General features: G+C 43.5%; 1 protein-coding gene across 2 annotated transcripts; it reads left to right on the top strand.

The window, feature by feature from the left end:
• The first annotated feature begins 1,577 nt into the window (after positions 1–1,577).
• On the top strand, positions 1,578–10,544 carry LOC118372371 (zinc finger protein 436-like). Of its 2 annotated transcripts, none has more exons than XM_052511183.1 (3): positions 1,578–1,690; positions 7,613–8,306; positions 9,307–10,544. In XM_052511183.1, the coding sequence occupies exons 2-3, from the start codon at positions 7,619–7,621 to the stop codon at positions 10,389–10,391; spliced, it is 1,773 nt and encodes a 590-aa protein (XP_052367143.1). In that variant the 5' UTR covers positions 1,578–1,690; positions 7,613–7,618; the 3' UTR covers positions 10,392–10,544. The 2 variants fall into 2 exon arrangements, with proteins under 2 accessions (XP_052367143.1, XP_052367144.1); XM_052511184.1 differs by having other exon boundaries at positions 1,588–1,683.
• Positions 10,545–11,897: the final 1,353 nt, after the last annotated feature.

Below are 11,897 nucleotides of genomic sequence, written 5' to 3' on the forward strand. Positions count from 1 at the left end.
GAGTACAGACCTACATCTCCTGAATACAAACCAACTAAACGTACGTGTAACTCTTCATGCTCTCTTGAAAACTTTGCGGATCTTGAAATGGAACCAGTTGGCTATGCTGAGCGCTCTGATGTTGAGCCAGACCAGGATGAAGTGGGCCGACCAGCAGTGACCGGTGTAGTGGAGATTTTTGGAAAGAGGATTCCTGCTTTTTTGGCCGACCCACACAGTGTCGGGCCGGGGAAAGGACAAACTGGGAATGGTTACATCTGTGAACGTTTCGAGAATTGTTGAGATTTTGTTTTGTGCATCCTCCGCTCAGAGGAAGCGGACGTGTTGTGATTTGCTCTAGGGAGTAGGGCGCCACTCAGAGGTGATCAGTGTTATGATTTGCTCTAGGGAGTAGGGCGCCACTCAGAGGTGATCAGTGTTGTGATTTGCTCTAGGGAGTAGGGCGCCACTCAGAGGTGATCAGTGTTGTGATTTGCTCTAGGGAGTAGGGCGCCACTCAGAGGTGATCAGTGTTGTGATTTGCTCTAGGGAGTAGGGCGCCACTCAGAGGTGATCAGTGTTGTGATTTGCTCTAGGGAGTAGGGCGCCACTCAGAAGTGATCAGTGTTGTGATTTGCTCTAGGGAGTAGGGCGCCACTCAGAAGTGATCAGTGTTGTGATTTGCTCTAGGGAGTAGGGCGCCACTCAGAAGTGATCAGTGTTGTGATTTGCTCTAGGGAGTAGGACGCCACTCAGAGGTGATCAGTGTTGTAAACATATTCCTGGTGATTGTTAAACCCGCCGTTGGGTAAGACAGAGAATGGCGAGTCTGAGAATACGCTGTCTGTCTTGTTGAGCTGTGACACCGACCTTTCTATTGGCGCCCTGCTCCTGAGAGCAACGAAATGCACAACTCTTGTCCCGAGAAACGTGGAGCGCTTGATCCCTCTGGATGGAAGAAACGCAACAAATCACCAACAGTCCACTTTGAGTTACTTTCAATGACTCAACAGTCCACTTTGAGTTACTTTCAATGACTCAACAGTCCACTTTGAGTTACTTTCAATGACTCAACAGTCCACTTTGAGTTACTTTCAATGACTCAACAGTCCACTTTGAGTTACTTTCAATGACTCAACAGTCCACTGAGTTACTTTCAATGACTCAACAGTCCACTGAGTTACTTTCAATGACTCAACAGTCCCCAACCTCTTCTCCACTCAACCAGAACTAGGTCTGTGATGTTATTCCGGCAGACTACCATAGAAGATGATCTCGTCAAAGATTGTTTTTATAACTAACTCAAGATGGACCACAGCCTGTCCTTTAAAGTGGGAACAAATTCGTTTTTTTTTTTTCTACTTTGGCAAAGGGTAAAAATCTACAAAAATGTGTCATAACAGATGCTAATTTTGGGAACAAAAAACTGTATTGAGATCAAACGTTTCACCGATGTGAAAGTTTGCATGAATTCGTACAACATCGATCTTCTCCCACTGCCGGCCACTGGGCATCCTCTCATCACCATATTTGGTAGTGAGTGGAAACGCCAACCGGATGCTTCACGCTAATATATTTCCGGTGAAATATCTGTCTCATTGTTCTATCTGTGACGTCGTTCTGGGAAAGGAGGCGGTTCGGAGTTACGCTAGTTAGCTGTTGTTGCTAGCTAGTATCGTCGGTAGTCAACATTTCAAAGTCCAGGTACAAAGTAAGATCAAGCTTTTAAAACATTCTATAACGATTCTTTCTATATGTACATAACACATTATTTTATCTACACAAAAAGCGAGTCTTCGGGACATTAGATACGGTCTAGCCATGTTATCTAGCTAACGTTAGCTATAGTGGGTTGAAGTTGCCTAGGTTTTCATCTTCATCCGAGGCTAGCTAGCTATCTTCAAGACGTTGTATTTTGTGACTGATCACATTATTCGTCATCAATGTCAAATATGTAATTAGTGAATCGTTCATTTCAACCAGGCAGCCTGATCACTAGATAGTAAGTGGGCTGGGACGGCGCCAGAACGAATCAGTTGGACAGGCATTTGATTAACTATTGTGGTTGTCGGTGCCGTGTAAGATGAGGGAGGACCATTGGCGATGTTAGCATGTACATCTTGGTGGGAAAAAACAACAACAACAACAAATGTGGCTTGAGAGCAAAGACACAACACAACACTAAACAATACAGTCATTACATTATAACGGTGACAAACGGTGCCCACAAACGGTTAGGACCTACATAAAGCTGTCCCAACACCTTACCACTGCTACTCTTGGCTATCAGCGAATCAGTTCATTCAGACTCATTTACTGCCTTAAAAAAAACAGCTGATATGGCTGACTTGCTTAAAGAAATGTGGTTTCTAATGACAATTGAGACGTACAAACTATGTCATAAGGGACGACACGCGGATAAGAGGAAATCCATAATTGTGCGGCAAAAATCATGCGTCATTGACAGCATGGCCAATGTTGAATGTTTATCAATTTAAACTTGGAACATAGCCCCTTAATCCCAGATTTGAGACCACGCTGCCACTGATTCCTCCAAACCACTCGTTGAATTTGCGATTTCCAACTTGTTGTGTAATGTTTATGTCCGATGAGCACCGATATGTTTTCTCAATAATTTATCTTCATAAAACAAGGATTAAAAATGATTTTCCAGTAGATTGTCGACTTGATTCATGATGATTACTGCTAGCTAAGATTGTGAAAGTATAATGTCCAATCATAGCTACTGTAGATATAGTGTGATTTGACGTATTTTATCTGTGGCCAATGACCTTGCGCCTTCTTGGATGGGCACTTCTATGGCAGCAGCCGAAGGGCTAGAATTTAAGGTCTGCTCTTACACTTGGCAGTGAGTAAAGTCCTCATGAGTGACAGAACACTAAGCCAATCACAGCACGACGCTCTGTTTTTTTTCCTGCTGGCTGAAACACCTGAGTTTTGTAGCTGCCTAACTCAAGAAAACAAAAAAGGGACTTTATTTATTTATTACATTGTTTGCAGACTGATGTGACACATTAATGCTAAAATAACATGCACATCAGGCAAGCCCCCCCCCCCCCAATTAAAAAAAATATATATATATATATTTTTTTTTTTTGGTGCTAAAATGTGGGGCTCGAAACAGGTGGGGCTCTGCCCTGAGTGACTGGTCCCCACTTGGAGGATCATAATGTATTGTATGAGCAAGGCCTTGTGTCTATTACAGCTTATTGGATGTCTCCATTCACCCAGCTCAGTGTAACATCTATAGGTTTAGGTTACGACATGGTTCCTAACATGACTCCATTCACCCAGCTCAGTGTAACATCTATAGGTTTAGGTTACGACATGGTTCCTAACATGACTCCATTCACCCAGCTCAGTGTAACATCTATAGGTTTAGGTTACGACATGGTTCCTAACATGTCACATTAACTCCTCCCTGGCATTTTCATTCGTTGTCATGTCAACCAACACTGTATTCAAAGCTCCCACTACTATTTATATTCTGTCTATAGAATTATAATAAACATTATATTTCCAGGATTCCAATAAACATTATATTTCCAGGATTCCAACAGTTCACCCAAGTGTTCTGATCTAAATCGCAATTGCAACATTTGGTTAAAAATAAGGCCTAGTTTTGTTTTACCCCCCTTTCTCCCCAAATTCGTGGTAGTTGGTCTTGTCTCATCGCTGCAACTCCTGTACGGACTCGGGAGAGGTGAAGGTTGAGAGCCGTGCGTCCTCCGAAACCTAACCAAACTGCACTACTTCTTGACACAACGCCCACTTAACCCGGAAGCCAGCCGCACCAATGTGTCGGAGGAAACGCCGTACACCTGGCCACCGTATCACCGTATCACTGTGCCCGGCCCGCCACAGGGGTCGCTGGTGCACGATGGGACAAGGACATCCCCGTCGGCCAAACCCTCTCCTAACCCGGACGACGCTGGGTCTATTGTGCGCTGCCCCATGGGTCTCCCGGGCACACAAACACCCAGAATCCCTAGTGGCACAGCTAGCAGTGTGATGAGGTGCCCCATGGGTCTCCTGGTCACACAGACACCCAGAATCCCTAGTGGCACAGCTAGCAGTGTGATGAGGTGCCCCATTGGTCTCCTGGTCACACAGACACCCAGAATCCCTAGTGGCACAGCTAGCAGTGTGATGAGGTGCCCCATTGGTCTCCTGGTCACACAGACACCCAGAATCCCTAGTGGCACAGCTAGCAGTGTGCTGCGGGGCCTCAGTCCACTGCGGCACTTGGAAGGCCTCGGCCGTGTTCTTTCTGCCCGTATCGTGAACCCGTAACGTGAACCCGTAACGTGGCCGTGTGGAAATGATCTCATATGAGTGTAGAAGCAGGAAATCATTTTTGGTTGAAGTTGAATTGTTTCATAACTGTTCAATCAGAATGGATCACTTTACTACTGAAGCACATTTACAACTTTTATTACTAAAACACATAAAATACCGTCATAAATTAGAAACATAGTGTGATATGATATTTTGGTCATGTTGCTCAGCCCCTTCCTTCTCTGAGGAACCTCCACTTAGATAGTTAATATTTTTACGGGACCTCCCTGTGGGTGCCTGCTTGTACCTGGACACATGTTCAGAGGTGGTGGGTTAGGGGGCGGTGGGTTAGGGGCGGTGGGTTAGGGGGTGGCGGGTGTTAATTTAGGCCCTGATGGCAATGATCAGTTTATTTTTTATAATTTTACGGGAGATTAATATAATTTACATAAGAAATGTTAGTTTGTAAATTTAGAACATTTGAAAATGAATAAACATGTATTATTTAAGAGGTTATTTGGAACCTCTGTACCCATTAAGCCCAGTCTGGATTCTTCACATTTTAATCAAGTCATACAGTGCCTTGCGAAAGTATTCAGCCCCCTTGAACTTTGCGACCTTTTGCCACATTTCAGGCTTCAAACATAAAGATATAAAACTGTATTTTTTTGTGAAGAATCAACAACAAGTGGGACACAATCATGAAGTGGAACGACATTTATTGGATATTTCAAACTTTTTTAACAAATCAAAAACTGAAAAATTGGGCGTGCAAAATTATTCAGCCCCTTTACTTTCAGTTCAGCAAACTCTCTCCAGAAGTTCAGTGAGGATCTCTGAATGATCCAATGTTGACCTAAATGACTAATGATGATAAATACAATCCACCTGTGTGTAATCAAGTCTCCGTATAAATGCACCTGCACTGTGATAGTCTCAGAGGTCCGTTAAAAGCGCAGAGAGCATCATGAAGAACAAGGAACACACCAGGCAGGTCTGAGATACTGTTGTGAAGAAGTTTAAAGCCAGATTTGGATACAAAAAGATTTCCCAAGCTTTAAATATCCCAAGGAGCACTGTGCAAGCGATAATATTGAAATGGAAGGAGTATCATGCAAATCTACCAAGACCTGGTCGTCCCTCTAAACTTTCAGCTCATACAAGGAGAAGACTGATCAGAGATGCAGCCAAGAGGCCCATGATCACTCTGGATGAACTGCAGAGATCTACAGCTGAGGTGGGAGACACTGTCCATAGGACAACAATCAGTCGTATATTGCACAAATCTGGCCTTTATGGAAAAGTGGCAAGAAAGCCATTTCTTAAAGATATCCATAAAAAGTGTCGTTTAAAGTTTGCCACAAGCCACCTGGGAGACACACCAAACATGTGGAAGAAGGTGCTCTGGTCAGATGAAACCAAAATTGAACTTTTTGGCAACAATGCAAAACGTTATGTTTGGCGTAAAAGCAACACAGCTCATCACCCTGAACCTACCATCCCCACTGTCAAACATGGTGGTGGCAGCATCATGGTTTGGGCCTGCTTTTCTTCAGCAGGGACATGGAAGATGGTTAAAATTGATGGGGAGATGGATGGAGCCAAATACAGGACCATTCTGGAAGAGAACCTGATGGAGTCTGCAAAAGACCTCAGACTCGGACGGAGATTTGTCTTCCAACAAGACAATGATCCAAAACATAAAGCAAAATCTACAATGGAATCGTTAAAAAATAAACATATCCAGGTGTTAGAATGGCCAAGTCAAAGTCCAGACCTGAATCCAATCGAGAATCTGTGGAAAGAACTGAAAACTGCTGTTCACAAATGCTCTCCATCCAACCTCACTGAGCTCGAGCTGTTTTGCTAGGAGGAATGGGAAAAAATGTCCTTCTCTCGATGTGCAAAACTGAATAGAGACATACCCCAGGCGACTTACAGCTGTAATCGCAGCAAAAGGTGGCGCTACAAAGTATTAACTTAAGGGGGCTGAATAATTTTGCACGCCCAATTTTTCAGTTTTTGATTTGTTAAAAGAGTTTTAAATATCCAATAAATGTCGTTCCACTTCATGATTGTGTCCCACTTGTTGTTGATTCTTCACAAAAAAATACAGTTTCATATATTTATGTTTGAAGCCTGAAATGTGGCAAAGGGTCGCAAAGTTCAAGGAGGCTGAATACTTTCGCAAGGCACTGTAAATCTTCATATTAGATATTATTCTTTAATTTTATATCCACTTTTCTTACAAAAGTTTAGGGCAGTATATGTTAGAGATGTTTAAACTGATATTTTGGTGGCCATAATGTGTACACTTAACCTACCATCCATTTTTACTCTGTTCAATTTGAATTGAAATCACTCAAAAGTTCATTGTAATGTGCTGGTTGTAGCTGGTGTAATGTGGGCATGCTATGCGTCTACAATGTTAATGACAGTGGATTACCCACACGTGTCACAACACCTCTTTATGATGTCATAATGGGCATCGTATGGTATGTAATGGTCATCACACTGGATTATTGATCTAGTAGAAATATATCACGCTCACTCACGTCTGTGTGTGTGTGTGTGTGTGTGTGTGTGTGTGTGTGTGTGTGTGTGTTGGTAATGTCATGACTGTAAACACGATCTTTACCAATGTAACATTTGATAAACCACACCGTCTACTTGATAAGGTGCCAAAATGAAATCCACCATTTGGTATCGTTTTGACTATGGAAGATTGAATACGTGTGGTTCAAGCTGTTTTCTTGGAGTTGATTTGAAGCCATTGTCTCTATCTGAGCATGACAGCATCCAACTCAGTTTCCCCTCCCAGAAAACACATGACACCGTATAGTGTTGTGTATTTGCAAATTCACGAGGAAACTGAAGAGCGGATGGCTTTACCGAGTTTGAGTGTTGACTCACTTGACCGCAGTGTTTGTTTGTTAACCGTAGCTAGCTAACTTCAATTATATTAATAATTTACTTAATCATTCACCCAGCGTGATATCAAATGTCATTTTGGTTCGGCTTTGCTTTAAACTAGCAAACTTCTTGCTTGTAATTGTATGTAGCATTCCAGCTAGATATCATCCCACCCTATTGAGAAAGGTGACGACGGTAAAATGTCTCAGTAAGCTAAAGTTAACCCAATTAGCTCAAATGGCTAACGTTAGCGATCTTTGCCATCACCACACCAATGTTAGCTAGCTAGCTATATTTTCTTAACAGAATCCTAGTAGATAGACCATGCATGCAACATTTTCCATCTTCCTTTTTATAAGCAAAACTGTTCTAGTGAAACTCACTTTTCATTTTTTTGTGCCTCTTTTGAATCCATCTGTAGTCTTCCATGTCTGAACCAAAGTCCACAGAGTCCCCGGGTTCTGGCTGTGGTGTTCCAGCCCAGAGAAGCTCACAGCTGGGTCCAGAAGTGGTGTCAGTGAAGCTGGAGGACTGCAGTCAAACACTGGAACTCAATGTGATTGTCAAAGAAGAGCCAGAAGTCCTAGAGGAAGAGATGGCTGTCAAAGAGGAGGCGGCGGAGGAGGAGAGAGCAGTCGGAGAGGAGGAGAGAGCAGTCGGAGAGGAGGAGAGAGCAGTCGGAGAGGAGGAGAGAGCAGTCGGAGAGGAAGAGGAGGAGAGAGCAGTCAAAGAGGAAGAGGAGGAGAGAGCAGTCGGAGAGGAGGAGAGAGCAGTCGGAGAGGAAGAGGAGGAGAGAGCAATCAAAGAGGAAGAGGAGGAGAGAGCAGTCAAAGAGGAAGAGGGGGAGAGAGCAGTCAAAGAGGAGGAGGAGGCAGAGGAGAGAGCTGTCAAAGAGGAGGAGGAGGAGAGGACAGTCGAAGAGGTGAGAGCTGTGAAGGAGGAGGTGGAGAAGAGAGCTGTGAAGGAGGAGGTGGAGGAGAGAGCTGAGGAGGAGGAGAGAGCTGAGGAGGAGGAGGAGGAGGAGGAGAGAGCTGTGAAGGAGGAGGAGGAGGAGGATAGCAGAGAAGTGTCTGATCCAGATCTGGAGGAAGAAGTAGATAGTATCACTGACCCAGGTAAGTTCAGGTGTGGAGAACAGAGAGAGGTTGGTGTCTCAGGGGATTCTAAAATTATTATTGCTATTATTGACAGCTCACTTCCCACAACTATTGTTAAAGTTATCCCAGCTTTTAGACAGAGATGATATATTATTGTTAAAGTTAGCCCAGCTTTTAGACAGAGATGATATTATATTGTTAAAGTTAGCCCAGCTTTTAGACAGAGATTATATTATATTATTAAAGTTATCCCAGCTTTTAGACAGAGATGTTATACTATTGTTAATGTTATCCCAGCTTTTAGACAGAGATGCTATACTATTGTTAAAGTTAGCCCAGCTTTTAGGCAGAGATGCTATACTATTGTTAAAGTTAGCCCAGCTTTTAGACAGAGATGATAGCCCAGCTTTTAGACAGAGATGATGTACTATTGTTAAAGTTAGCCCAGCTTTTAGACAGAGATGCTATACTATTGTTAAAGTTAGCCCAGCTTTTAGACAGATGATTTATTATTGTTAAAATTAGCCCAGCTTAAAGTTAGCCCATCTTAAAGTTAGCCCAGTTTTTAGACAGAGATTATATATTATTGTTAAAATTAGCCCAGCTTTTAGACAGAGATGCTATACTCCGTGTAGCAGTATACCAACCTTTGTCTCTGACTGTTTGACAACTCTTTCCCCAAGTCGGTGTGTGTATATCTGTGGATGGTAGATGGTTGTGATTACAAAGTCGTTGTTTTCATCGCCCAGTAAATAATCTGCTGTTAATTAATGAAACAATGAATAAAGAGTTGTAAGCTTGGGCTCGTGCCATCACCTGCTGTTGTGCCCTTGACTAAGACTCTTAACCGCCCACAGCAACTGGTCCACATGCCCCCATAGTACGGCAGCCCACTATTCCGTTGGAATCCTTGTGTTCTAATTGGACAAATAAAGGGATCTTAATCGTTTTTTAGACGAGTCTAAAGCCAATGCTTCTGTTCCTGATTCTAACCCCATATCTGTTCATATTCCCACAGGAGAGATCTCCAACCCAGGTTCAGACAGTGAGCCCAGTTCCACAGCATCAGGAAACCATAAACAACACAGACGGAGGAACTCAAGACAGAAACATCACCACTGCATGGACCGACCCTGCTCAGATTGTAGAGGCAGTTTTGTGTGTCCAAATCACCTCCTACCACGCAAAAAGACCCTCAAAAGAAAGAAGATGTACCCGTGTGGTCAATGTGGGAAGAGATTTCAGACACCAAGCAGCTTGAAGACGCACCAGCTTACTCACACAGGAAAGAAGTTGTACCACTGCTCCCAGTGTAGGAAGACTTTCAGTTGTTCGTTCAATTTGAAGAGGCATCAGAGAATACACACAGGAGAGAAACCTTTCCACTGCTTCCAATGTGGGAAGAGCTTCCGTATGGAAGGACAGCTAAACGAACACAAGAGAATACACACAGGAGAGAAGCCGTACCACTGCTTTCAGTGTGGGAAGAGCTTTGGTCGGGCAGGAGCTCTAAAGGCACACCAGCTAATTCACACAGGACAGAAGCCGTACCACTGCTCTCAGTGTGGGAAGAGCTTCAGCCAGGCAGGACACCTGAAGACACACCATCGAATTCATTCGGGAGAGAAGCCATACCACTGCTCTGTTTGTGAGATGAGTTTTCCTCTTTTACAGACCTTAAATAGACACCAGCTTACTCACACAAGAAAGATGCCTTATCACTGCTCCCAGTGTGGGAAGAGCTTCAGTCAAACAGGAAGCCTGAGGGCACACCAGTTAACTCACACAGTAGAGAAGCCTTACCACTGCCTTCAATGTGGAAAGAGTTTCAGTCATTCATCAAATGTGACGGCCCACCAGTTAACTCACACAAGAGAGAAGAATTACCACTGCACTCAGTGTGGGAAGAGCTTCAGTCTGGCAAGATACCTGAAGAAACATTGTCAAACGCACACGGGAGAGAAGCCTTACCACTGCCCTCAGTGCGGGAAGAGTTTCCGTCAGTCATCACATCTGAGGGCACACAAGTTAACTCACACAGGAGAGAAGCCCTGTACCGCTTCTCTCAGTGTGGGAAGATCTTCAGGCAGACAGCAGACTTAAAGAGACACCAGCTAAACGTGGACACGTTTTTATCCCGATCTACAGGCTCCAGATCCGATCTCGGCCCATTGACTGTTCCTAGGCCGTCATTGAAAATAAGAATTTGTTCTTAACTGACTTGCCTAGTTAAATAAAGGTAAAACTTATCTACAGGCTCTTACGACTGTCACAATAATTTAACATGTTGAATATATTGGGCCTCAAATCAACCATTATTGCTGAGTGCAAGCAGTGCTCACGTCAGCCAATCATCTCCTCAGAAAGCTAACGTTGGCTAGGCTAATAGCTAAGGTTGGCTAGGCTAATAGCTAAGGTTGGCTAGGCTAATAGCTAAGGTTGGCTAGGCTAATAGCTAAGGTTGGCTAGGCTAATAGCTAAGGTTGGCTAGGCTAATAGCTAAGGTTGGCTAGGCTAATAGCTAAGGTTGGCTAGGCTAATAGCTAAGGTTGGCTAGGCTAATAGCTAAGGTTGGCTAGGCTAATAGCTAAGGTTGGCTAGGCTAATAGCTAAGGTTGGCTAGGCTAATAGCTAAGGTTGGCTAGGCTAATAGCTAAGGTTGGCTAGGCTAATATTGGCTAGGCTAATAGCTAAGGTTGGCTAGGCTAATAGCTAAGGTTGGCTAGGCTAATAGCTAAGGTTGGCTAGGCTAATAGCTAAGGTTGGCTAGGCTAATAGCTAAGGTTGGCTAGGCTAATAGCTAAGGTTGGCTAGGCTAATAGCTAAGGTTGGCTAGGCTAATAGCTAAGGTTGGCTAGGCTAATAGCTAAGGTTAGCTGGCGGACTCGCTTGTTGGCTAAGATAATTGCATACAGCAAACATTTTAAGATAATTGGTTAGATGGAAGGGCTGGATATTGATGCACGGACCGGTTTGGGTTTTTACTTTACATTCTATGTCGGCCGTCAATGTAATTATGAATTTGTTTTCATTGGACTTGCCTACTTAAAGATTGTATTTTTTTATAAATATAACGGTATTTGAATGTTTGGTTTGTTAAACGTGATATGCCGTGTGTAACGTCCATTTTGATAATTTACTCTGCTACTTGAGTCATCTCTCTCTGCTCTCCCTCTCTCTCTATGCCGCGTTGCCACACAGACCTAGCCCCGCCCCTTTCATTCAAGGAGCTCACGTGTTGTTTCTGGTCCACCAGACACGTGCGTTCAGTCTGCATGGTCAATGCAGCACACGCAACAATATCAATACACTTCTAGAATGTATCCTTCCTTTTGTTTGTTACACCTGCAAACTGCTGGTTTGTCTTTTCTTAGCGAGTTGTTCTATATCGTGTTAGCCACTAGCTAGATAATAGATGTACCGAGTCAGAGCAAAGATAGCTAGTTATACAGCCTGATACCAGTGATGGTGGAGGCCTAAATCAGCATGTTTGTGAAACAGTATCTTCTAAACCAATAAGATCAGGAGAAGCATGAATATATTATCTACATGAAGTAGCTCATCCCTGGCATTTCTATTTGTTGTCATGCCAACCAGCACTGTATTCAA

This window comes from Oncorhynchus keta, unplaced genomic scaffold (assembly GCF_023373465.1).
Source record: "Oncorhynchus keta strain PuntledgeMale-10-30-2019 unplaced genomic scaffold, Oket_V2 Un_contig_6399_pilon_pilon, whole genome shotgun sequence".
Taxonomy (NCBI): domain Eukaryota; kingdom Metazoa; phylum Chordata; class Actinopteri; order Salmoniformes; family Salmonidae; genus Oncorhynchus; species Oncorhynchus keta.